The sequence below is a fragment of the Magnolia sinica genome, chromosome 10 (genome assembly GCF_029962835.1).
Source record: "Magnolia sinica isolate HGM2019 chromosome 10, MsV1, whole genome shotgun sequence".
NCBI lineage: Eukaryota > Viridiplantae > Streptophyta > Magnoliopsida > Magnoliales > Magnoliaceae > Magnolia > Magnolia sinica.
Genome location: NC_080582.1, coordinates 15,224,528 through 15,252,331, shown reverse-complemented (window position 1 = coordinate 15,252,331; position 27,804 = coordinate 15,224,528). Strand labels below are relative to the sequence as shown.

At 39.2% G+C, this 27,804-nt stretch overlaps 1 protein-coding gene across 1 annotated transcript in view; it reads right to left on the bottom strand.

Moving 5' to 3' along the window:
* Window positions 1-995: 995 nt before the first annotated feature.
* The window catches only part of LOC131258053 (uncharacterized), a 67,497-nt gene continuing 40,688 nt past the window's right edge, over window positions 996-27,804 (bottom strand). Inside the window, 9 exon segments of the mRNA XM_058259106.1 lie at window positions 996-1,616; window positions 2,829-3,155; window positions 3,158-3,652; window positions 6,648-6,889; window positions 17,050-17,180; window positions 17,277-17,390; window positions 20,846-20,941; window positions 21,435-21,584; window positions 24,785-24,833. Of these exon segments, the coding sequence (XP_058115089.1) occupies window positions 1,567-1,616; window positions 2,829-3,155; window positions 3,158-3,652; window positions 6,648-6,889; window positions 17,050-17,180; window positions 17,277-17,390; window positions 20,846-20,941; window positions 21,435-21,584; window positions 24,785-24,833 (1,654 nt within the window). The 3' untranslated portion in view covers window positions 996-1,566.

Here is a 27,804-nt window from a genome sequence, read left to right as displayed (position 1 = left end):
CCATAAAAAATAATATACACCACTTAAAATCATCAAAATATAATCACAGCCCACTATTGATTCAATAAAAAAATATTTTTGGTCCTTGTGATTATTATGTTTGGTTGAATACGTTTGGCATGCTAATGTTATACACAAACTATGTGGGGCGGCCGCTTTTTTTTTTTTTTTCTATCTGAGTTCATTACTTTCCAAAGAAAAACAATAAATAGGGTACTTCGGTACTTTTCCTTCTCAAAAAGGACGTACTTAATTAGTCATTATTAAAATCCTAAAATATTTATTAATTTATAAGAGAAATTTCAATTTTAGCCAGATTTTCCCATCAATATCCTGAGAAATTCTAGAGAGAAGAAATTCCCGATAATGAGATTTGTCACTACAAAGACCTATAAATGGCCAAGGGCCAATCTTAGATGCACCGAAAAGATGGTGACCGTCTGCCATCCAAATTGAGGATTGCAATGGAAACAGGTAGGACTTACTTTCATCCCATTGTGTGGAAGGAACCATTCCTCTGGAATCCGTATGCACAAGACAGTTATAATTACCAGATGCATCCATACCAGTAGCTAGAGCTTTCAATCTCAGTATCTGCACTAAAGAATCAAATCCCTATCGTATTATTGTTTACACCCACATTAGAATGAAAAGAGGCCAAGCTCCCTATCGGTTTCCGAACCTGCTTGGTAAGTGTGGGGCCGATGGCTAATCTATCCAAGCCATTGATCTAACGTCCCCCATCATGGATGGACCATTCTCAGTATATCCTCCCAATTGGTGAACTCTAACCTCCTGTAGTTAAAAAGAAATGAACCAACAAACCACACTCACTGGAGGAAAGGCCAAAGATTTGATGGCTAGGATCTTCTGATTTGGGAGATTTTGGGGCAATTGTCCATCCACGATGGGGGCCTACAGATCAATGGCTTGGAAAGATCATCCATGAACCCTGCATCTATGAACTTATTCTGAACAGGGAACTCGGCCTCCTCGAATGAAAACACACTAGAAAGTTGCTTTGAAATGACAATACACTAATCACTTGCATTCAGACTTCAATTGTGCATAATAACCTAAGATCAAATCCGTTAACTCCGGATGCACCAGTCCACATGCAAAAACTGTAAAATGGCATTGTTGAAAGATGAAAACAAATGTAGTTAGAATCGTTTCCCTCAATTTCAGATTGATTTTGTACTGATTCCACAGAATGGATACAAAGGTTCAACCGATGCATAACATCTGAATTTACAATCTTCCATTTTCATAGCTGCTGTTTATAGAGAGGTCCAAAAGGAAGCATATAGACCATGAAATCCTCCACTTTTTATCTTCCATGAGTAGCGATAACGGTTTTCACAAGCTTACAACTTCGACCAGCTGTTCTCTACAATGTAAGGTACCCTTTATATGCTCAGGATCATTGCAAGGGTTCAAAATGGTTAGCCACTTCACTACATCTGCAACCAGTGCATCCAACATGCATTTGAATGTGACTCTGAGCAATTCATTGAAATCTTTTGATCAGTTTGGAATGAGCAATGGCCACGATAAAATTATGCATCAGTAACCATAACGGTCATTCAATGAGGTTCGCCCATCGCCCAATTGTCCTGCATGAATTCAATGTGATTGGTCACATATATTAAACAAGCGCATAGTCATCAAAATCCTACTATTTACGATTTAGGATTTGAGTTGAATCTTAAGCAAAACTATTTGAATCTCACCTTGAATCCCTCTTTATATGAATCCTACGATTCTACAATTTAAATCTTACAATTTACAATTCAAATTATACTTAATCTCTTCTACTTTAAGCTTCACTTGGCGTTCATTTTATGTTTTTAAATTGCTGGGGGCATTTTAAGAATCATTTAGAAAAGGTAAATTACTTTATTTTGTTCATAATAAAAGATTAAACAGTATATACCCTCTTCAACATTAAATCATGGAGCTATTTTTTTTCTACTTCCTAACTGTTGACCTATATTTATTGTGGAATGAATGAATGATGGTTAGAAATCAAAGTATCTTTTCTTGTTGTTGTCAGTCCATAGAATCAAATGCCACTTTTCCAACATGATTCGTAATTCAAGAATAGGTATAAAGAACATAAATAATTAACTGATTCTCATAAGTTTTTTAAGGGAAGTTTCTTGAAAGACAAAAATAAAGGAAAGATAAGAATCCCTTAACACTATCATGATATGATATTGCTTGGTGCATATTGATGGCAAAAGGATAATTGATGAGTTTGTAATTTTTCTTCCTGATTTATTTATATTTTTCAGTTCTTTTTTTCAATTTTTTTATGAAAATCATTATAAAAAAAACAATCTTACGATTCAACCCCTACTACAATTTTCAATACGATAACGATTTTGACAACATCAAACAAGAGTACCAATAAAACCAAGTGAGGAATTAATTATATTTTCATCTGTCTGATAAAATGTTAATTGTGTACTTGGGCCCTGGCTTGATATTGTTCAGTGATCCAGATCATTAACATATGGCCTCTCCGCGAATGGATTGTGCCCCAAAAGGATCAAGGATTCGTGGATCCTACCCATTTCTTTGGCTTTTTCAGTTGAATGTGAACTATCCACACACACACACACACATAATCTATTTGCAGGCCACCAATCAATGGGCCAGAATTATTGCACATGGGAAATTTTAGGGGCATGGTCCATTCACAGGACCATCTGATCAACAAACTGGATCACTGACCATGTGCCCCATTTGCGCGAATACGACCAAGGATCATATAATTCCTCAAAACCAAATACTAACGAGTTATGCAAGATTAACTAGTTTACCTTGGGGAGGCACCCATGTTTCAGATTCTGGACTACTGTCAAGAAAGGCAGGCCTCTCAGGTCCAAGCACTCTTTTAGACACTGGTTTCTCCTTTCTAGATTTATCCCCACCTTTGTTTTCTTGGTTTTCATTTCTTTCCTCGCCATCTGCTGCAAAATACCCGCGTTTGTGCTTCAATAATAGAGCTACAGCATCTGCAGCTGTGTTTTCGGTTGTAGATGATGATGATGTGGACACTTTGGGAACCTTATCATCACTTGCCCTGGGTTTCTCCATCTGCTTACGCTTCCTTACTATTAGACCTGGAGCTGCATCCTCAATCATGCGTTCACTGTTTCCTTGGCATCATCTACTGCAGCTAGTGCCTTTTTCCGGTCTTTGTAGTCAACAAAGTCATCAGATTCATGCATTTTTTGTGGCGCTTCATCATGTTGGTTCTCTTTCACTTCCATGTCCTCTGTAGCGCCAAGCCATATAGGCTTCGTGACCGTGTATGTGGCCACTTTGCTTTCTATGCCATCACTAACATCTTTATCACCTTCTGGAGGTTTACTTGTTTCTACAGTAAGACTTTTATCTTTATGGGAGGAACCATTTGCAGGCTTTGCTAGCGTAGAGCTTTTCTTTTGCTCCACTGAAAGCCTTTTTGTGATGTTGGAAACGGGAATATCTGGCTGGTTAGATTTTGATGTCTGGGCTTTTGAATCCCTCCTCCGAGCAGCTTCTCCCGTCGGATCAGCAATTTTCAGTAAGTATTGGATCCGATCCAATTCAGATTGCAGAGCAGATAGTTCCTTCTGAAGTTGCGCAGTCGCATTGAGCACTGGTACATAAGTAATCAATGTCAGCAGATGGTTGGACGAATTGACTGTACGAATATATTCCTAAAACAGCAACAGCACATAAGCACAACGTTGGACAAGATACATGGTGTCAGGATTAGGAGTGCAACTCAACCAGGTTGGGTCGGGTTGGGGGTCAACCTGAGCCCAAGCTGACCTCAAGAGGACCCAACTCGCAGTCCAACCCAACCCGACTTACTCCATACTCGATCCAATTGGACCCAACCTGACCAGACCCAACCCAAATAGATGTAATTATTCCCAACACATCCTAATCCAACCTGAATTCGCTCAACCCGAATCCAACCTGACATCAAATGAGGCTGGCTTTTCCAATACGAAACCAAAATGAGGACCTTGACAACCAGATCCAACACGACTTGAAGTTGGGTGTTGGAAAGGAAAAAAAGAAACAAGAAGAAACATGAATGTGAAGAAGTATGGATGGGTTGTCACTGGGGGCCAACTTCCCAAGTTTATTCAAAATCACCTTGCAGAAAAAAGTGTCAGTTGATGGTAGACTGGAATGAAACTTGACATTCACAAGGAACCTTAAAGACAAAGGCTGAGGCATTCACTAGCTGTTAGGGAAACTAAAGCAGGTCACTCTCCCAGAAGTTGGGGAAAATTCCAGGAAAGAGGTAGGTGGGTAAAGGACGTCTTTATATAGAACTTCTGGGATGTGTAAGGCAGTCTGTAGAGTGGTGGGCAAGTTTAAGGAGAGGGTCAGATTCTCATGTGGTGACAGGCAGCAAATCAGTTATGGAAAGACTTGTGGATCGGAGAGAGGTCCCTCCAGGAGGAGTTTCCAAGGTTAGCAAGTCTCGCCCCAGATAGGGAGCCCTTCCTTGCTCAATGTTTCTTCATCATCGGGATGTAGTAGGTTGGTCTCCCCGTTGTAGGCTAGCCTTGATGGCAATAATCTGGGCTTTGTGGAAGGAAAGGAACTGGTGCTTTTGCAACAAGAGCGAGTCGATGGTAGATGCCTTTAAAAGGGCTAAGTTGACTGGGGAAATTGTATTAAGGCCTCTGACCATAGAGTTTGGTCTATGTTAGCCAGGCTAGAGTTGTACATTCTTTGCCTTTTGGCACTTCAATAAAATTTTCGATACCTTTCAAAATGAGGGGGAAAAAAAGGATTCCAAAATTTGGGGATGGGATGCCACCAGAGAATTTTTTGTAAAATCCTTCCAAGCACCGTTGAAGGATGAAAGTTCTCACTTCACTTCTTTTTGGAAGTCACCCACTCCTGTGGTTGCTTTTATCCGGATGGTGGCAAAAGATAAAATTCCCACCCTTGATCACCTAAAGGAGTTTTGCTAAGCACACATGTAGATGCGATAAAGCTCACGTACACGCCACACATGTACCAGCATGGCACATAGGTGCAAGATCCAATCCATCCATCAGATTGGTCCGAACTTCTACATGTTTTCCCAAAAATAAATCTGGTCCACTCATCAAGTGGGCCCCAATACTGGAAACAGGTGGATGGGTTAGAAAACTTTGTCCAAGTTTTTTAGAGCAGCTCATTTGTTTTGCGGACTGCGGCCCACCTGACTAGTGGATTAACCTGATTCTCATGCTAGGGCCTCAATCCAGTGGTTGATTGGATCTCGAACCAATCATGACATGCTGGCACATGAGTGGTGTGAACATGAGCTCTATTGCACACGCGTGTGCACTTAGCAAAGCTCCATCCAAAGAAAAGAGGTGTTAGCTTCCCAAACAGGTGCAATGAAGGTGAGGAATCAGTTCACCAATTCCTGCATTGTTCAGTGGCTTGTTTTTGCACTGTTTTTTCCAATCATTTTGCAATTGCATGGACTATGAGGGAAAAGGTCGGAGCAGTCTCAAGTAATTGCAGAAACAGTCCTTTATAGGAAAGAGGAAAGTGCTCTTAATTTGTTCTCACTAGTGTTATGTTAGAAAATCTGTGAGGAACGGAATTACTGCATTTAGGAAGAAGCAGTACCCTCCCAGGCATTGCTGGGAAGAATTAAAGTACAATCATTTGGGCCCTTTCATCTCCAGTTTTTAGGAGAATCGCCGCATGGGACCTTAGAGATTTGTCATTCATGGCATTCAGTGCCACTCTCAAGGGGGGGGGGGGGGGGGGCTCCTTTGGTAGGAGTACGAAAATTAAATTTTGATGGCACTTACATCGGTAATCCATGCCCTTAAGGTATTGGAGTGTGCTTAGAGATGAAAACAGTCATATTCATATGGCATCACCAGTAATCTAGTCCTATTGAGTATTTTGTTGCCTTTTCTGTCAAATGAGAACTTTATTGCTAAAAACGACAAAATGATTAAATCAGGAAATTCAATGATGAATAGATGATGCTAGTCAATCTCCTAGGAGCATCCTATTTGTTAATCATACAGAGACCTAACAAAACTATAAGTATCAAAGTGGGATAGCCCTACAGCAGGGGTCCTGAGCATCAACATATGCATAGTTGATGCACAGGATCCTATACACGTGCATTAACCAAACTGTTGGTCTGATGGGCACCACTATTGATGGGGGATCCCCCGGAGTCTTCCAGATTGGAAGATCCTAACCATTCAATGTTTCTCCCGTACTGTTTAATTTGGAGTATTATTTTACATAATTTCTTAATGGTCCATTTGTAGGCCACCAATTGAAAGGGTTGGCATCTTCCAATCTGGGAGATTACCAAGCTATTCACCATTGCCATGGGCCCCATCAGATCAACAGTTTGGATTGTTGAACTATGGGCCCCACATCTATGGAATCCTGCAAGGCAACAAACCATATGCTTGCTGAAACACACGACCATAATTGGCAAGCCCTAACAGATAATAGACCAATGATAGCTGCTGAGGCCTGCAAGGTTCTGCAGTAACTAATTCTCCCCAAATTATGAGTCAAAAGATTAATTTTCTCAAAATAAAGATGTAAAATAAACATTTTTTTTTTTTGAGATTGAATCTATGAAAGCTTCTCACCTAGTTGGGATGAAAGCCCAGTCATGTATGCATCGAGGGCATCTCCACCTTCACTTCCTCCCTCGATCTCTGGTAATGTTTTGGTCTTCTCCTTCAAAAGCAAGTTATTTTTTTCATCCATTTCTTTAATTATGGCCTCTTTCTTGTCAAGAAGAGTATCAGCTGTTTCAATTGACTGCTGTTCATCAGCTTTTTTACTGGCAGGCTTCTTCTTTGTCCGGTCATAGAACTCATCATCATCACTGCACAATGAACAAGCATAGGAGCATAATATGAATTTCAAGATAATTTTTCACTGTAACTGCTTTTTTTCTTTCTTCTTTTTTGAAAAATGAAACAAATTTTTAAGGCTAGAAGCCAAAAGAAAGGATAGATAACAGACAAAACAAAGGAAAACAAACCAGAAGGACTTCTACTTCAAAATGGCACACTATTTCACATGTACCAAAGCGTTACAACTCTAAAAATATTAAGACACATCATCAAGATCACAAAGATCAAATGGATAGTACCTAGAAAGCAGGTTGGTATTGCATGCCCAGGAAAGCCAATAATGGTTGTTATGATCATCTACATTTATATGACCACGTGTTCGGTTTACACCATGGGAGCCATAATTAATGTACGGAAAACTCTTTCTGGTTATATTCTCATGGGTAATAGGGAGAGATTCCTTCAATTGTCCTAAGGGAAGGCGAGTTTGGACACAAAAGCCACTGGCCAAGGTAGAGTAATGTTTCATGGATCTCAGTACCCTAAAATCCATGACTATAGTAGTGCGATTGGGCAACCTGTGAAAGGTTAATTGGTCATCTTGTGTGAGGGAACTAATGACGAGTTAGAATGGAAAGTCTCCACCATCAGGATAATTTTGCCATGGATCTACCCTACATAGGAGTGTGAGTGTTCACAGAATACGGGTCTTTGTGTTTAGGCCTGACTATGCACTTGCATTGGAGAATCACATCAAGTTTTTGGTTTGGGAGACTCATCATGTGTGGATCAGATTGACTTGAACTTGCACTTGCTTTGACTAGTTCTTAGACCTGCGATGCATGAGTACGAGGTTCCGGTGTTGTGTGCATTGGTTCACCCTGCAAGGTTACATTAATTGTTGAGAAATGGGTGTGGTTGGGTACATGCATCAAGTATATGGTTGTGGTCCATATGTTCTAACATGGGATCCATTAGTTACCTCTTAGATCCTAGCAATTGAACCGTCCATCATGTGGTTTTCTAGCTGGGCCCAACACCTTAAAGGTTTTAAATGTTTAATCGAATGTTTTTAACCGTTGATTTTTCTTTTCGTTTTAACTGTTAGAAGTGTTTTATCGTGCCTAATGGGTATCCGATGGTTGAGATCATGTGGTCAACCTCTTAAACCGGAATAGGATCTTGGTCAAAAGTGGCTGCCACTAGACAGTAGAAGGATTGGGTCATTTTGGGTGCATGGATATGCGAAGTGTATAGACTTCTGATGGCGTAGGGTATGTATCAAAATCTGTAGGAATGATATGTACCATAACATGTGTTTCCAGAAACCTTGATTTCTCCTTACAAATATATCTTAGCCAAGGGAGATAGAGTAAAAAGAGCCATGAACATTCCCACCACCAAGGGATGCTCGGTGTAGAGAGTGAGAGAGAGAGATAAATAAGAAGGACGAGAAGAGTAGAAGCAATGAGAGAATTCCCTCCTCTCCTTCATCACACGGCCACACATATGAGTTCCATCCCATGAATAGCTCTAAGGTGTGGGCCCCTTGACCATCCCTTTGCACGTGCAGGGCTCTCTACTCTCCTCTTTTCTAGAACATATTGAGGAGAGATTTCTTATGTTAGAAGATCGACATCAGACTACTACAGAGATCTCATGGCACAAATTTGATGCAAAATCTTGACCGTTAGTTTGTGTTAATTTTGGAACTTGATAATATCTAGGTGGTGATCCTAGGGTATCTAAAATCTGGATTTTTTGTGAAGTTTCACACTTCCGTGTCTTTCAAAAATTGCTAACAAACAGTAGCTCTAAGTAAATTCAAAAAGCTGCATCTATAGTTGTAAATAAACAACAATCCTGTATATGGATGGTTAACTTAGATTATACGAGGTAACCAAATTCAATATTTGTTCGAAACCCTTCCTATGACTAAAGAAGCGTAGCTAGACCTCTTTGCATCCAGATCACTTTCCCATTGCCTTGATGTACTCGCTTAGTTGTCTAGCAGAAGATGGAAAGAAGATAAGAAGAAAGAAACTGCATATAATATGTTTAAAGAATGTTATTACGAAAAGATATCACCATACGCATGTAATGCTGAAGAGAGGCTGCTAATTCCATGCACATGTGTAAGAAAGTCCATCTAACTCATGTGCCAACTTGGGAAATCTGTCGAGATCCAAGCAATCCATCAGGTGGGCCCAACTGCTTAGATTCTCTAGACCATAAATCCAGGCAATCTACTCAGCCAGTGGGACGGAGTTTGAAACAAATGAAGGGCTTACAGAAAAACTTGGCTGATTGTTTTAGCCATTCATTCATTCCAAACACCGGCCAACATGTCCAACAGCTTGATGTTTGGTCCAAGGTCTAATAGTGGGACCACCTTGACAGATGCTCAGATCCTGCAGATGTGCTAGGTTGGCACATGAGGTTGTCTAGATGGTCTGCCTAATAGACATGCGCGGGATTAGCAAACCACTCCTAAAGTATGACAGTTCTCACTAGATGTAGTCTTCTGTTCTCGACCAGGGAAAATTTCTTAAAATAAAAATTTAGTAAAACATAACAACAATAGCTCCAACTTGAGAGATTTGTTAGCCCCATGAGCACACGCACCTTTGCATGAAACAAATGTACCAATTTAACAAGTGTGTTGGAGATATGAGGGGTGCATAAGTTGGCCCCTACTATGAAGGTGGCTATATGCAAAAAAATAGGCTGGCCCACTTGACCACCATTTCCATGCAAAGGGATTAGCGCGCCTAAGGGCATTGTGTACAGCGGTGCTCGGTCATACTACTGAGACAAGAAGTAGCTACCAAGTGGAAAAAGGCATGCATACACTAAATAAACACATTGAACATATATCTGCAAACATCTTGCCTATCAGCATGTTCTCCATGTAGGCAGTGGGTCTATTGTTTCACCCAAGCTAAGCTTTCGTCCGCACAAAAGAGGCTTGCTTCAGCTCTCATGAAGTACAAGTAAAATAGATAAAGACCTGCAGTGGCTAGTAGCATGTTGTCCCACCAGAACTCACCAAATATTGACTGACTAAGAAGGCTGAGGCAAGTCAAGGTGGAGCATCCCGGGAGGAAGTGCGCCACATGAGGAACCTCTGAATAAGCTTCCCCAAGCCCTGAACATCAGTAAATGCCTTTACAACAGTGACCCAAGAGTTTTAGAGGGTAGTGATAAGCATCTATTTATAAGTTAAAAGTTGCCATCAGCCAACCTTGTATGGATCCAAGGTTCCAACTAAAAAGTGCCTGCATTGTTTCCCTCTGCAGCTATTAATGTGACTGAGGGCTAATGTGCCAGCGTTGTTTCTCTCTGCAACTATTAATGCAAGTGAGAGTTTCAACTAAAAAGTACCGGTGTTGTTTCCCTTCGCAGAGCTGAAATGTAATATGTTGTCAATGACTATGGCTAAGAAACCCAAGTCCTTTGCTAGGTCATGGTTGATCCTGTGCAACCACCGAACCCCCCTATGCTTTCATGGTCCTGAGAACTCATCTGGAGAGCTGGAGGTCAAAGGACTCATCTGGAATTGCATTCACTTCTTAGTATATGGCATCTGCAGCCGACTCTCTGGTGTTGGGCCACCTTAGGTTCTAGGATGAAGGAACTTGCTTCCTGAAAACATAGAACACCACTCATCAAGGGGTCACCCATAGATGAAAGGAACAAACAATTTAAGGAACTTGGCAATAGTCTATATGTCATCATCATCTAAACCTTCCCGGCTAATTGGGGTCCACAACATGAATCCTGTCTTGCCATTCCACTCAACCAAGGACCAAATCCTCAGTTAAATAATAAGTCATCAAACCTTTTTCTTACGACATCCACCCATGTCCTTTTAGGCCCTTCTCTTGCCCTTTCATAGCCTTCAACTTGAACCAACTCGGTCTTAACCAGTGCACTAGCTGGTCTCCTTTGCACATGGCCAAACTATCGAAGTTTGCTTTCTCTTGTCTTAACATCTATTGGTGCTACACCAAACTTCCCTCAAATGCATTCATTTCTAGTTCTATCCTTCCTCATCTTGCCATTCATCCATCTCAACATCCTCACTTCAGATATTCCATGAGCATGTTGCTCCTTGACTGCGCAGCAGTCTGTCCCATAAAGCATCATAGCTATCCTACAGAATCCACCCTTTAGTTTGCTTGGTATGTGGCAATCATATAAAACTCCATAGCACCTCTCCACTACATCCACCTGCCTCTGATTGAATGAGCAAGACCTTCTCAACCTTTCACTCTCATGAATTATTATTATTACTATTGAAGGATAATGAACCAAATTGATTAAAAACTGATTGACAATTGCCAGGGCAGCAAAGAATACAAAGAACAAAAAGAAGAAACGTTACAACCCCAATAGAAACTGAGCAGAAGTAATGTCCACATGATGAGACCAATAGGCCAAAAATCTAATAGTGAATGTGCTCCTCTTTTTGGAATTAAGGCTATGAATGATGCTCCCGTCCCCTTTGCAAGCCGACCCTCATCACAAAACTCTTGCACAAACTCAACTACTTCCTTCTTAACCGTGTTCCACAAGACTAGGAAAAACAAAATAGGGAAACTGTCAAAATCTGGAGCCTTGTCTCTACCCAAAGACTCGATAACGCACTTGATTTCCTCTTCCACAATCAGATTCTCAAGAGATTCCATGTCCGCTACCGAGATACCCTGAAAAGACAAGTTGTTTAGCAAATGTTGCTTCCAACCTTCGCTAGATAATAACTTTGAATAGTAATTGACGATGGCGAAGCATACTTTATCCTTTTCTTATAGTCTTTCTCTCTCTACCAAAATACTGCTAATCTTATTATTTCTTGACTAGGCACTTCTATACCATGAAAGCCAGACAACTCTCAACCTCTGCCTCCACATGATTTCTTTGAATACTCCATCAAAAGTAATAAGCGTCTATGCCCATCTTCTGTTGATGGGACAGCCCCCTATTCTTTGATATCGAGCTCATTTAGTTCGTTGATTATGCTTTCAGCCTTTTCAGCTCTTTTGCTAAATAACTCCTTTCATTCTGATAATTTTGACTTACAGTATTTAATCTTTTGGGCCAACCGGTATCCACCCATACTTGAAACCAAGAAAGAAGGCCATCCACTTTTAACTAGATAAGCAAAGTTGTCCACTTCCAGACAAGCAAGTTCAAATCGGAATGGTTTGGGCCCCCAGCTCTCCTCAACTTTAAGCAGAATAGGATGATAATCCGAGGATGATCTGGGCAAATTGCACGATTTTACCAACAAGAATTCATCAACTCAATCAGTAGAAATCATGAATCTATCTAATCTTACCAAAACTGGATTCTCCCTCCCATTTGAGCAAAGATGTATTTGTTTTGTCGTACCCACACCTCGAATCCTTTAATACTTCTAGTAACTTGTCCTCCATTACACTTCTCATAAACAAACCTTATTACATTGAAGTCACCCCCAATGCACCAGGGAAGATTGAAAACAGCTCTGACCTAATTCAACTCTGCCCAGAAGAGATTTCTTTGACTCGTAATGCATGGACCATACACTGCCAAAAACAGCCATCTGAACTGAGAAGATATATCCCTGAATACAATCAACAATGAGAATGAACCAACGTGACTACCCTTCGAACACCAAATGTATTTGTTCCAAGCAACCAACACCCCCTGCCACACCTTCAGCAGTCAAAGCTAACCAACCCTTATTTTTAATCCCCTAGATGGACCCAAGAATTTTGTCATCGAAAGCATCCAGCTTGGTTTCCCGAAGGGACAAAATCTTAATTATGTATTTTCACATACCTCTTTAACTTGGATACATTTTTCCTAACTTCCCACCCCCTAACGTTCTAACAGAGAACCTTAATTAGAAACCATGTCTTCCTCCCCTAACATTGTGGCCACCACTGCAATTGTTGGCCGAGTCATAATTTACGAAGCATTCGAGACTCAACAGTTCTCTCCAACCTCAAGGGAACTTCGGCTTACATTTCTTCATTCGCGTCTCCCTCGTCTTCTACTCGCTTCTTTCTTCAATAAACTTGATGAAGGCTTGAACGTCAGCATCTTCGACTCCAAAAGTCATCCCTACCGACTTACCCACGCACTCCAGCATGTCCCTGTACCATGCCTTCTCCTCTTCTGACATCGACTTAGGGCACAAACTGGATGGAGAGTTGTCTAGAAGGGGGTGGGGGGGTTCGTCTCTAATTGGAATCTCCTGTGCTGCTTACAAAAGGGGTGACATCGAGTGCATCATTGAAAGATTCTGCATTTGCAATTTCATCATATGGGAGAAATGACTCGCCTACCTCAAAGAACTTGTTGTGAACCTCTAATGACAACCCTTGACTTGGTTCGAGGAACCTCCCTTTGTCAAGTCCAAGGGACTTGGATGCATGAATCATGTTAGGAAAGAAACAGAGCCGAAATTTGACTACCTTGGGGAGGAAAATGAGCTTGGCTCTCAACCCTATGGAAGGAGTAAGGCAGAGGTACCACCCCCTTTTAAAATAAAAGCCAAATCAACTTCGTACAAGTGACCACATTGCACATATAATACAATTCCTTCATCTGTAACGTGTTGCGACTAGGACACGAGCACCAACTCACCCGGAGAGAGAGAGAGAGAGAGAGAGAGAGAGATGATCCAACCACCTTCAAACACAAACCCTGGCGGCACTAATTTCGTCTCCATGGGATGTAGCAGGATCGATCGCTATGACCTCACCCAGATAGGGGCGTACATTGAGTCGAACCGAGTCGAGATACCCTCAACTCGACTCGGCTCGGCCACTAGCTGACCTCAGCTCGAACTCGGCTCGGCTCGATCATCGAGCCTGACTGGCCAGCTTGACTCGGTTCGGTTAGCAGCTCGGGCCAGCTCGGGCCGACTTCGCCATTGAGGCATTTCCACAAACACCTAGACTGCACCTTTAAAATCCCTCTGTATGTGAAACAGAAGCAATGGTTTTACAGGTATTTTATCAAACACCTTCTAAGCAACATAAAAACCAAGAAAAACCAAGAAAAAAAGGGTTATGTGTTTCATGTACATACCTTCCTTGCCACCGGCCAGACTTCGTTGAGTCATTTTATCAAACACTTGCTGAGCAACATCAATGGCAAAGTAACCGAGTCACCGAACTGGTTCGATTCGAGTTCGATTCGAGTCGAGCTGGGGCCTGCTCGAACTCATTTTCGAGCTCAAAAAATCAGCTTCGAACCGGCTCGAACTCAGCTTCGAACTGAGTTGAATCGAGCTTTTTCGAGTCGAGTCGAGCGAGTCTAGCTCGGTTCGTGTACACCCCTACACCCAGACATGTTCCAACCACCTTCAATACCTCATTGACCCATAGTTCTAGCAAATAATAACAAAGCCCAAGCTGCAACAATTTGATTTGTATTGGCATCTAATCTAACAGATACCCCAAGCTCCACCTCTTCCAAGGGCTTGATGATGCAATCCTCTTCCTTAAGCTGACAGCAGGCTTCAAGCCAAATCATAATCTCCTTAATAGAATCTCTGGCTCTACCTATAACAAGGAGAGAATGTTGTAGCTGGTTTTTGGCCCTCTTCAAGATCTCCAATATGACCTTAACCACTTATTTTCCACCCTACTCTTCCTTCTAAGAACATGCCATAGAGTCGCTATGAGGCACTGATTCCTTCCTAGATTCCACTGAAACCTCTACGGTGATTTTCACCTTGCTCGCCACTACCTCCAAGTAGGTTTTAGGCCCCCAAACCGCTTTCCCCTAGATCTCTGATTTATCTATTCCGACTATCTTCCCTACCTTGTAAAAAAACTGTTGCTCTCTCCATCCCTCCTTTACCCTAAAGACTAGCATGAGCCACCCTCTCCGAACCAAAGTGACCTTTTTGCGCTACTATCGAAAATGAATCATCAACCCTTTGTCTCTCATGAATTATCAATAGAAGTTATCAAAAATGATCATTTTTGGATACTTGTGTAGCGATCTCCACTAATTCCTTGCTTCCACTCATGATGTGTTTTATTCTGACTAAAATTGCATGCCAACAGTCTATACATGTGTGCCCTACTACATAATGAGTGCAATGGCTGGGTTTGTTGATACGATCATTCCAAATTAGGCATTTTCTCAGATGTCCCACATAGAGCTGGCATGTGAGCTGCATGCAAAGGTGTTTGTGTGGGGCTAGCAAACCTCATGAAATGTGGTTTAGTTTTAAGGAATGGACTCTTGTGTTAGTTTGTACCATTTGAAAAATGGTGGTGTCTTCAACCATTACACGTGGCACAGTTGTATGTAGAGGTGTACATGAGTCGAACCGAGTCGAGCTTGGCACAGCTCAACTCGGCTCGGCCACTTGCTAACCCCAACTCAAACTTAGCTCGGCTCGGTTCGGTTAGCAGCTCAAGCCAGTTCGAGCCGAGTTTGAGCGAAGATCTAGTCGAGTTCTCCTGTGGAGCATTTTCACAAACACATGGACTGCACCTTCAAAATCTCACTGTGTAAAACAGCAGCAGTGGTTTTACAAGTATTTCATCAAACACCTTGTAAGCAACATTAAAAAAAAAAGAGAGAGAGGATATTTGTACAGATCCGGATCCATGGGAAGAAAAGCTTTAATGGCTAAAATGAGGACGTGAATTACCAGTTACCTTGTATACAGCAACTTCCTGTGGCCGGAAGCTTTGTGGGACCTAAAAGAAATGGCCGTGATAAATTCACTTTGCCAATCCGTCCATCATTTCTCAGGCTCACCTTCTCCATCATTTCATATATGTACCTTCCTTGCCACCAACCACACTTCATCGAGTCATTTCATCAAACACTTGATGAGCAATGACAATATCAAAGTAACCGAGTCACCGAACTGGTTCGATCCAAGTTCGATTCGAGTCGAGTTGAGTCGAGTCGAGCTCGAGCAAGCTCGAACTCGATTCAAAATTTTTTCAAGCTCAAAAAATCAGCTCGACTCAGCTTGAACTCGGTTTCGAACCGAGTCAAATTGAGCTTTTTCGAGTCGAGTTGAGCGAGCTAATCGAGCTAACTCTGCTAGTGTACAGCCCTATTTGTATGGCAATCTAATTTGCTCACCCAACTACGGATGGAGCATAGCCAAAAAATTACACTGATTTTTTGCCTTAAAATTTTGACCACTCACTATTTTACTTTTAACCACCCATTTGATGGCAATTAATTGATCGCTAGGATTGCTTGCTCATTACCATTTAGAGATATGCTATTGTTTCCTAATTCGTTGTTTCCACTCTTGTTTCCGAAGCTACATTCCATATGCTAGGTTTTATTCCGACTAAAATTGCATGCTGACAGTCCATGCACATGCCCCACATAATAAGTGCAATGGTCTGGATTGTTAATACGGTCATTCCAAATTATGCATTTTCTGGCACATGAGCTGCATGCAAAGGTGTTTGTGTGGGGCTGGCAAACCTCACCAAATGTGGCTTAGTTTCAAAGACTGGATTCCTATCTTAGTTTGTACCATTTAAAAAATGGTGATGCGTCTTCAACCATACACATGGCATGGTTGTATAGCAATCCGGACTGTCCAAATTGCTGACCCAACTATGGATGGAGCATAGCCAAAAAATTACACCAATTTTTAACCTTCAAGTTTTAACCACTCACTATTTTACTTTTAACCATCCATTTGATAGCAATTAATTGATTGTTAGGATTGCTTTCTCAGTGCAATTTAGAGATGTGCTCCATCTACCATGGGACCCACAATTTGTATGTTCTGGATAGCTGTACATCAGTGCCACCAGTAAGGAAGATGAGCCACCACAATTTTCTTTAAATGTTGCAAAGCTAACATAAGAGTCTAGCCCAAGTTTTAAATATTTCAAATTGGCTTCGATGATGATGATGGGATAGAAATTACGAATAATAATAGAAATCACTTATGGTGGTTCCATAAATAACTTCTATATCATTCCCATGTCAACCATGATACAACCTGGTATACGCTTGGTTGCATGTAAATATTCGACCAAAGAAGAGGCAACCAGATGCGATAATTTTAAACTTTGCTCTAAGCAATTCTCAAGGGCCATGAATCTTCAACCAAATTTATAACTAAAATTTTAAAAAAATAAAATAAAATCTCAAGGGCCATGATTGTTCTTGGTAGTGATGTGTCATTTGTTACCTTGGGACTTCATCTTCATCCTCAGCGGTTCCTTTGTTCTTACCATAGATTGATTTTCCAGCACGTGCTCCTAAACTTTCTTGAATACTTTCATTCAAAGTCTCTTCCAAGCTCTCAAGTTCCTCCATGATCTAAGAAAATTATAGAAGGTAATCAACTAAAACATTTCAAAAGATAAAGGATGTTAATAAATAAAAGGATCATACACTATTAAAATAGGATTTGACCTGTGATATTCTTTGTTCATTCCGAGCAATCTGAGTTTGTTGGCCCTGTGTTAACCCACCTTGAGAAATGTCTTTTGCTCGAATTGCATCAATCTCTTTCTTCATATTAGAAACCTGTCATCCAGAGCATGATTTTAACAAAAACAACTATAATAAATATTATGACGGTAAAAAATTCTGCAGTGGATACAAATATATATATATATATATATATATATATATATATATATATATATATATATATATATATATATATGCACACACACAATCATATATGGCATGTTACTTATAAGCAATGTTTTAAGTATCGACAATATCGGTCGATATATCTCACGATATATATTGCATTACACCTGTGCAACACGAAACGCACAAGTAATAGGATATATCCCCAATGTTCGATTCGGTGAGCATTTTCGATTTTCAATCTTTTTTTTACCGTAAATCATTTTAAATCAGTGTCAAATTGTTATGGCGGCTTTCGATTTTGAGTTTTGGCGGAGATGGTCCGAGTTGCGAAAAATTGAAAAATAAAATAAAATTTCCCAATTCTCGCAAATCGGTTGCAATTTGTCTAAACATAAAATCAAACATGTATGTAATCTAATCTAGTGATTCTTCTTTTGCTTTTGAATGTATTTCTTATGTTTCCACACGTCTTCTTACATTTATAAATTACTTGAATAAACTTTGAATATACTTGCATCAATTCAGTTAGACAACGCATAAATTAGGACCCCATACAAAGAAAACCTATTATGTGCACTTGTTTTTTGTAATGTTTTGATTTATAAGTGTGTATTGATGCTTTTTTTAACAATCACTGAAGTTTCATTGAAAAATTCAACCAATTTCCCAATGTTTCCCCATGTTTCCAATAACAGTGATACATCACGCGATACAACCAATAAGTCCCATGTGATAACCAATACGTATTTGTATCCCAAGGGTGCGATATGTAACGCAAAACCGATATTTCGAACACTACTTATGAGAATGAGAATCACAGCTACTAGGGGAGACATGTTCTTTAAGACAGTTGTATGTAAGACTAGAATAAAATATTATGCATTGTCGTCGTTGTCATCACCACCTTCATCAACTTAGCTTACTTTCTGCACTTTGGGGTTGGCTTTTGAATGGCAAAATGGCAAAATTTTAAGACAATTACCCACTAGTAGAGTGTTGTGTGATCAGTACACGTTCTTTAAGATAGTTGCATGTAAGATGAATAAAACATTATGCGTCATCATCATCACCTTAGCCTTGGTTCCCAAACTGCGGGGTTGGCTTTTGAATGGCAGAATGGAAAATTTTTAAGATAGCTACCCACTAGAGTTAAGAGAGCTGCATGTAAAACAAATAAAATATTATGCATCATCATCATTATTGTCATTATCATCGCCTTCATCAACTTAGCCTTAGTTCCTGCACTGCGGAGTTGGCCTTTGAATAGCAAAATGGAAATTTTTTAGGACAGCTGCCTACTAGTTGTGTGATCACTGCATACCAATGAAACATAAGGGAGATCTTCATAAGACAGTTTTCCAGCCAGCTATGTTGTATGAGGCAGACTGTTGTGTAGTTGGGAGGCAACATGATCAGATTGCGAGCATTGCAGAGATGAGGATACTGAGATGAATGTGCAAAAAGATTAAGAAAGAATCAAGATTCAAGAATGTGAAGCAGCTTGAGAATAGCCCTTCAAGGAGACAGATGGAGGGCAGATTGAGATGGTCGGGTCATGTAATACAAATATGGATTTGAGGATCCGTGCTGTATCGGCCATATCATATCCATATTAGGAGATAAGATATGCGATATCAGCTTGTATTGACCTACCCAAAATATTTTGGGTCACGTCGGCACGAGCTGATACAGCCATATAGGCCCAATTTTGAGTTTTATCTCTCACTTTTCCTCCTCTCTTTTTTTCAACCACTGAGGAAGCCAACAAAATCATTTTAGACAACATCTAGGCCTATTTTGGTGACCAAAATTTTGAGTGGAATTTAATTAATCGAAGTGGAATGGATAGCTATAGGAAAAATCAGAAAGGTAAACCGTTACTTCTTTTTCATGTATTCATCTTCCTTTTGTTGCATTTCAATGTATGGGCGATATTCAACAAATCATGCTTGATTTGTGTCCAAGTAGGGCCAATTTGGTTGACTTTCAATAGGTCAAGCAGACAAATAACAAAGAATGGTCAGGTGACGGAGGGAGGGAGGGACCTGATTGTATCAATTTTCCTTTTTTCTGATATTTTTCCTTAATTCTTTGGCTTTAGAAAATTTTGACCGCTACGGGCCGATATGTTACCCCTGTATTGTATTGTCTTTTGGCAAAGCCGATATGTCCCCGGGTACTGATATTCAGAACAATGAATACAAAGCTGGAGACACACCAATAAGGCATAGAACTATGATTAGAATTGAAGAGCCTGAAATAAGGTAACGAACATGTCTCTATACATTTTGGCTGCCAGCTGTTGTCTTTTATGAGGAAGATTTCCACAGCAACAATGAAACATATACACGTATGCGCACCCACCCACCCGCACAGTCTTCGTCACATCTCTTGCGACCCACAAGACATGATGGTCTTTGAAAATACTCCAACTAGCAACACACTCGAGGATTCTATCTAACTGATGAAAATAGTTGGGAACAAGCATTGAGAAACCACACCAAATCCATTCAAAACAGAAGTAGCAACACATTTCAACCCTAACCCTAGTAATATGTATTGCCTAAGACTATCAAACACAACCTTCCAACTATTTGGCTAGCCAGCAATTCCACAGCCTGCAGAAGTAATGGTTATGCCCTGTTCTCATTCTTGATATGCTGAAGCTCTAAGTAGCAGTCTTGAACTTCCACCGCATTCTATTTAAAGCCACAACTTTACTAAGAGAGACAAAATGAGTCCTCTGAACTTTAATCCCCAAACCCATGTGCTCTTTGAGATCTCCTACATAACAACACAATATACCTCAAAGAAAAGGCAAACAAGGAAAGGGCTGCATAACTGGCAAAGGAACATGCACAGGACCACCAAAACTAGACAAAATCCAATAGCTCGAGCTGTAAGGAACTCAACCAGGATGAAGCATATCAAAGGAAGCTAAGGCTATGGGCAGATTGAGCAAACCAAAAGCATCTCAAACCAGATGAAGCATACTAGAAGCTCACATCTCAAAAATCCAACACTCAAAATTTTTTTTGGCAATGACGTACACCAGAAAAAGTTAGTGTTTTCTCATTGCTTATGAAATGTGTTTAATACAATATAGAATCATATTGATCAAATCTCAGACCTTCATCTAGTCAGGATGTCCATGTCTCGAATTTGAAAGGATCATTGTCTTGAGGCAATATGCATAACTCATAACAAAAGGCTAACTTAAAATTAAGAGTGAAGCACAATAAATTTAGTAAGAAAATGGCAAATACTTAGACAAGGAACAGTAATTAGATCTAACAATATATTCCAAAATTTCCAAAGGATCTGCACCGGACAACCACACGAATTAATGGAAAAAGATGCATAAATCTATAGGTCCTTGCCTTTTCGGTTCTTTTAAGGATTTTTGCACGTGTTTTTTCCTGCTTCTCGGTAAGCTGTCCTTGATATGTTTGCCAAGTTATTTCATTTACATCCTCCTGTAAGATCACAACTAATTAAGTTAGCTAGAAGAACAAACAAGCTAATCTATTTACATTTGTCTACCAAAATTTTTTTAAAATATAATTACAAAAATATATTCCATTAAAACAGAGACAACAAGATATATTCTGCAGAATCAAAATAGCATTGGATCTGTACTCAAGAAGAACTACACCCAACTTAAATAGCTCTAGAGAGAGTCAATGAGAACATCCGAACACAGAAAACATGTATAACGAAAAATGGGAGAGACTCATCAAATTACGGATGATTTGAGCAAATATTATTCAGATTTCGAGAAAAATAAAAAAACCATAGAACTGAGAGCAGAATAACAAATTAAGCCTTTCAACATTTATTGCAAGTCAACTAATTCGCAATAATCCTGTTGCACAATCATCTGATGGTCACTGTACTCTGCATGCTATGCAGTACATTTTATAGGAAACTACTACATCAAAGAGGAAGTGTTCAGATAATTCAACACACCTCTGTAGCCTCTTCAATTGCATCCTCTGCCATGCCCCATGAGATACCATCCGCAAGAGAAGCTTCTACTCTCGCACGTAAAAGTGAAGCTTCACGATCTTGCATCTCCTCTTGAACTTTCACATTTCTCAACTTCATCAAGTCACTTTCCTACAACATAGAGTCAAAAAGTAAGCAGCTATAGCAATAAGATTAGTTTAATCAACCAAACAAGAAATCCAGGAAAACAATTTTCTCAAGCTAAAACTTACAATTGACAGCATATAAAAATCTGACACTTTTTCAAACATTATATATGAGAGTAATAATGGAGTTCCTTTGATGCAGCCAAAAGATGGGCCACAGTCAAGCAATGGACTTCGGGTTCCATATGATGGGCCCTAAAGTCAATTAGTTTGATTGTTACTTGAACCAAAATATATATATATATATGATTATTGACAGGGCTGCACTATTGATTGGTTCCAACACTGCATAAGCTCTTGCAGATCGATCAGTGCACTAAAAGGATCTGTTGACTGTCCAATCATTGAATAGAGTCACTTGTTTTGAATTCTCTCTCTATAATCTAGCAGTCAGAATAATTAGGCTGCTTCATTAGCACATTAAATTCCAAGTTTGGTTCAATTTAGATTTACTTTTTGGATGCAAGGATGTCACCAGTAGTCAGAGGTTAAGTTATACTTGATTACTTGGGGTTTAGCTTTATATATAAAGTTGGGATTCATCAGTCCTACATATATATGTATCAAGAAATGAACCAGTTTGAAGAAATTCTACGATTAAAACTTTTGAGTTGTTACTCACAAGCAGGTGAGAATCCACAGAACAGTTCAGAGAGATTCTGTTACTGGATCTTCACTAAGTGGTGAAACTCCACTGAAAATCTGTCTTGGAAAGATTCCCAGGCAGAACTTTTCGAATGATCCCCCGACACATAATTGCTGACAGTGCGTCCTTATTATTTTATTTTATCGAGTCCCTTATAATTTTGTTATATGCTTGCATCAGCAACTTTCAGTTTCTAATAGAGATGAGGCTGCTGTTGTCCACACACGTACACCAGTTCATTGTTGATTTACAGATTGTGGGCACATCACGTAGTTTCACGACAAGGTAAGAAATTGAACTCTCAAGTTCCAGATTCGAACACATCTGATTTATCTAAGCACTGTATAAGTTCTATTCTGTCACATTAGATTTAATTCCAGTTCATACAAAGTTTGCATCTATTTTCTTTTCTTTCTACATGCAGTTCTTGTCAATTTTGGTTTCAGAGAAAGTTCCATGCCTTGGGAACTTGTTGATTGTAAATAACACTTTCAGAAATGTGATTTTAGCGAAGATCTTATCAGAAAAGTTCTAAATCTGGGCCTAATGGAACACAGGCCTGGCATGTTGATAGCCCTCAGAGAATCTGAGATTCTTGAAAAGAAAGAACAATTTGAATTTCCCCTTGCAAAAAGTGTTTGAACAAGGAAGTTATGATGGATCAGAGATTCAGAATTTGATTAAGGGATCTAGAGATAGATCCACAAACAGATCAAAGAATGGATAGGCAGATGCACTGATGGAAATATCAGCGGATGGATTGGCAGTCAGGTCAGCAGGTTTTGATGTGTAGTCAAACTGTCAAAACTAACATGGACAAAGATGATAGATCACCACCACAATGATCAGGGTAAACAGTTCAAAGATAAAGGTGATATGGAGGACAGTACAACAATCTTGAATCACAAGAAGATAGAATCAGTTTTCAAGTCTAGTGGTGTCCTTTGTAGCCGTTTGGCTTCTTTTCTTTTCTTTGAGCTTGTCTTTGGTCCTCAGCTTTGTTCTTAGCAATGTTTTAAATATCGACGATATCGGCCGATATATCCCAGGATATATCTTGCATCCCACCTATTCAATACGAAACGCACGGGTAGTGCCCATATATCCCACATGTTCGATCCAGTGAGCATTTTCAATTTCCAATCCCCTTTTTTTGTTGAAATTATGTTAAATTGGTGTCAAATGGTTATAAATCCATTGGTTTTTCATGTTTTGCATGAAAAATCAAGGAGTTGGAGCTTTGATTTCGATATCCATTGGTTTTTCATGTTCTCCATTTTTTTCTAAAATTTCCTTCAACCAGCAATCAATTGAGACTAATTTTGAAGTATTTAGGAGTATTTGATGAAATGATCATCACATACATTCTAATTTCGAAATTTGAATGTAGATGGTCCGATATGGGGAAAATTGGGAAAATTTCGAAATTTCCCCAATTTCTCCCAAATTGCTTGCAATTTTGCACTCCAAACATGAAATCAAGCTTGGATGAGGGCTGAGCTACTAATTTGTTAAGTCCTTGGCAATTGTTGGAAAATAAAATTCATTTTTAATTAAATTATTATTTTCTTTCGAAATTTCCCTTCAACCAGCTGTCAATTGAGACTAATTTCGAAGTATTTAGGAGTGTTTGATGAAATGTTCATCACGTACACTCTAAATGTTATGCATTCAATTTGAACATAGTTGCATTAGTTCGGTTAGACAACACATAGCTTAGGACCCTATACAAAGGAAACCTACTATGTGCACTTCTTTTTTGAAATGTTATGATTTAAAAGTGTGTATTAAGGTCTTTTCTAACAATCCTTGAAGTTTTATTGAAAAATTCAACCATTTTCCCCATGTTTCCCAAAAAGTGAGATAAATCCCCCAATACAAATGATATATCCCGTGCAATAACCAATACGTATCTGTATCCCAAGGATGCGATACGTAACGCGATACCAATATTTCGAACAATGGTTCTGAGCCACTGTTGTAACTATATTTACCTTTTTTCTTCATGTAATAAAACTTTGCAATACATAAGAAGAGGAAAAAAAAAAAAGGCATACGAGTGTAAAAATTATAACTATACAAGTTTCCATTTACTCGACTAACAATCACAGTTAGTGAAATGAGAACTCCTAAAAATCCTCAAATGGATGAAAAAATAAAAGGGTTTTCATAAAACAACAATTGATAACCTGTAACCCCCTCCAACTTCAAAACAAAATACATTATTTCAGAGTAGGTAGTAGGGTTGTATTTTGAGAAGAAAATGAAAAGAAACAAGAATGAAAATAAAAAACAAAAAACAAAAAAAAAAAAAAAAAAAAAAAAAAAAACTAATTTCTTCCCTTTAGCGTGAGCACCAGCAAAAATCCCCAAAGAACTTAACAAATTCAAATCATGATGACAGGTAGAGTATCCGATGAAGGTGCATGCAAGCTCGTGTAACTCATTTTTTATGCCCTTATATACCAAATCTCAACTATATCTTCATAGAAAACTAAAAGTGATATCCTCAGACTTACAGGTGGCATCAACTCAGATGGTCCTTGGAATATATACAGCCGAGAAGAGCTGTTAAACATCAAATAAAAAGGATAATTAATAGCAAGTTAGAGAAAGAAAAAGCATGTCTAAACAGCCTACAAGCACAACTCTTTTAACTTTTCCATTCAAGCAAAGGATGCATTATATCAGATTAGTAAGTTACATTCTTTTCTTTTTTTAAAGATGTAAGTTACATGAAATATGAACATATTCTATTTAAAACTTCCATTGTTCACATCCAAACGTAAGGTTTATTCTTGGTTAATTTCCAAATAAAATTACAATATATGCATCCTTAAAAAAGGTAGCAACCAGGATGAGATGAAATAAATAACATCAAAAAGTCTTTGCATGAGTTGGCTTTTTATTTTTATTTTTTAAAACAACCCTATTTTTAAGTAAAACAGTAACTAGATTTATTTCGAGACAGGTAAAATTTAGGAGGGAAACAAAGAGCCAATAATGAACGACTCTCTCATCACTACTTTTAAAAGAGAAAAATCTCATTCATATCCCTAAAAATATTCAACATAATCAAATTCAAACAAAAAGTTGGAGTTCAAATTTCCAAGATTATGAATGCCATTTTCGTGGTCCATCACCCACCAAAGAGGCCCATTTGACAGCATTCACAGAATCACCCTCAACAAATAGTAGCCCAGAGAATCAATTGGACAAAATATGCAATCACTCCCAAAGCATAAGAGCTTCTGCCACGTTGGATCCGACCATTCCACAAGGCTCGGAGAAAGAAATAACAGCATCTCCTTTGTCATTCCTCAAAAGGGCCTGGATTGTCATGGGAACACCCATTTCTGGTTGATATTTTCAACAATTACTTAGGTATGGTTTCTTATCCCCAAAAGTAATGTCTACCTTGACATCTCGGTAGGAGTTGGTTCAAGATGTGCCCTTGAACTTGAGCTTGCAAAAGCCCAATCAAGACACCAAAGAGGCAATCTTCCAGTCTTCCTGCCAGTTGACGTTCTTGACAATACTTGGGCAGGGTTTCTTCTCCCCACAAGGAATGACTTAACTTCAAATTTCGGAAGGAGTCAGTTCTAGATGTGCCTTGAACTTGAGACCAAAGAGACAATCTTCCAGTCTTCCTGTGGGCGTTTTTCACTGAGGAGACTTCGTTACAAAATTATACTGTTTCTTTCCCCCCACAAACCACACATGATGGCACAAGGTACTATTCTCCAAAGGATATTGCCTCTAATTGTGAATAGACTTGACAACCAACCTTCCGATCAAATTCCTTGAGGAACCATAAGTACCCATAATATCCCAAAGAGGTAAGAGAACATGTTGTCCACATCACTTGCAACATTGCTATGGATGAAAAATACATCCACCAGTTCCTGCTCCTAACATAGGAAGCAAATACTTGGGAAATATTGGTGCTTTTGTGGAAATGCCGTGGGAAATATAGTAAAATATTAGGGAAGCATCAGGAAATATCGCATGTTTTTACTACGTATTGCAGCATGTGGGGAACATTAGGAAACTTTATGGAAATGTTGGAAGCTTTCAGTGAAACTTTAGGAGATGTTACAAGAGACATGGTTGCACACTTAGAACTTTAAAAAAATAATAATAATAATAATAATAATAAATAAAAACCATATTGTTTTCCATTGGTAAGGGAACACCAACGTGCTCTCAGACAAAATAATGCTTTAAAATCCCTCTCCGATCATGATTTTTCCACCTAATTCGTGTCTTGATGCAAAGTAAGATAAATAGAGTTTGTTAAAACACAACTAGAGAAAGAATCTCCCAAAAAAAAAAAATCAGCAAAAATAGCTCTTTTGTTTTTTTTTTTTTTTTCTGACTTTTGTTGATCTATGCTTGGATACAATCGAAAGATCACAAAGACCGTCCAATATTCATGATATATCGGCAAAATATTGCAAATATAACATGTGTGGGAAATACATGGGAATTCTTGCATTCCCAGATGGTTTCATATTGCTAACTGTGTTGCTCCTGCTTCAAATCATGCTTCAGACTCGCATGCCTACTCCTGCTTCCTAGCTTGATAACATTTTGACACAGACGTGGTGGGCTCCATTTTTTCTGTCAAGAAGGAAAGCATTTAAGACCAGGTACTGTCTCTCCTCCAGGATGTTGATCACATTTTGACTACATGTCAATCTTTTTTCTTCCGAGTTTCTTCCCCTTCCTGCACCATCAACATGATACCCATATCCTTAGCAACATAATCGCTTGAGGAACCAAAAAAGGCCTTAAGTAGATGATGCTCCGCAACAGTGCTGCTTTATTACCACCGACTGACAAAATTATGCTTTAAAACCCCTCTCTTATCACAATTTTTCCACCTAATTCATGTCTTGATGCAAAATAAGTTAAATAGAGTTGTTAAAACACAACTAGAGAAAGAATCTCCCAAAAAAAAAAAACAACAAAAATAGTTCTTTTGTTTCTTTTTTTCTGACTTTGCTGATTTATGATTGGTTACAATCGAAAGATCACAAAGATCGTCCAATATTTTTTTTAAAAGATAACAGATACTATATTGATAAAAAAACGAAGTACAAAAAAAAGAGGATCATCCCGCTGAGTTAGTGAAAGAGAAGACCTCCAAAACAAAGCAAATTACAATTTAACCAAATTTGAAGCCCATTCTGCTAAGTACTGCTGAACTTTCTGGATTGTTGATCCCGGCAGTTTTGAGGTTCCATTGAAACATCTCCCATTCCTTTCTTCCCATAATGACCACCAAGCAGCCAACAAGCACATTCTACAAAATCGTGGTTCTTTGTTTCCCTAATTTTGGCCCATGCCAAGCTTTTATCAGACCATCAGATGAATTTGGGAAGCACCAGGGAATGTTGAAAGAACTTAGGATAGTTGTCCACACCTGAACACTGTAGGGACAATGAACGAAAAGATGATCCACTGATTCCTTATCGGCCATGCAGCATAGACAGATGTTTGTGATTGTCATTCCCTTCTTTCTCAAGATGTCAAC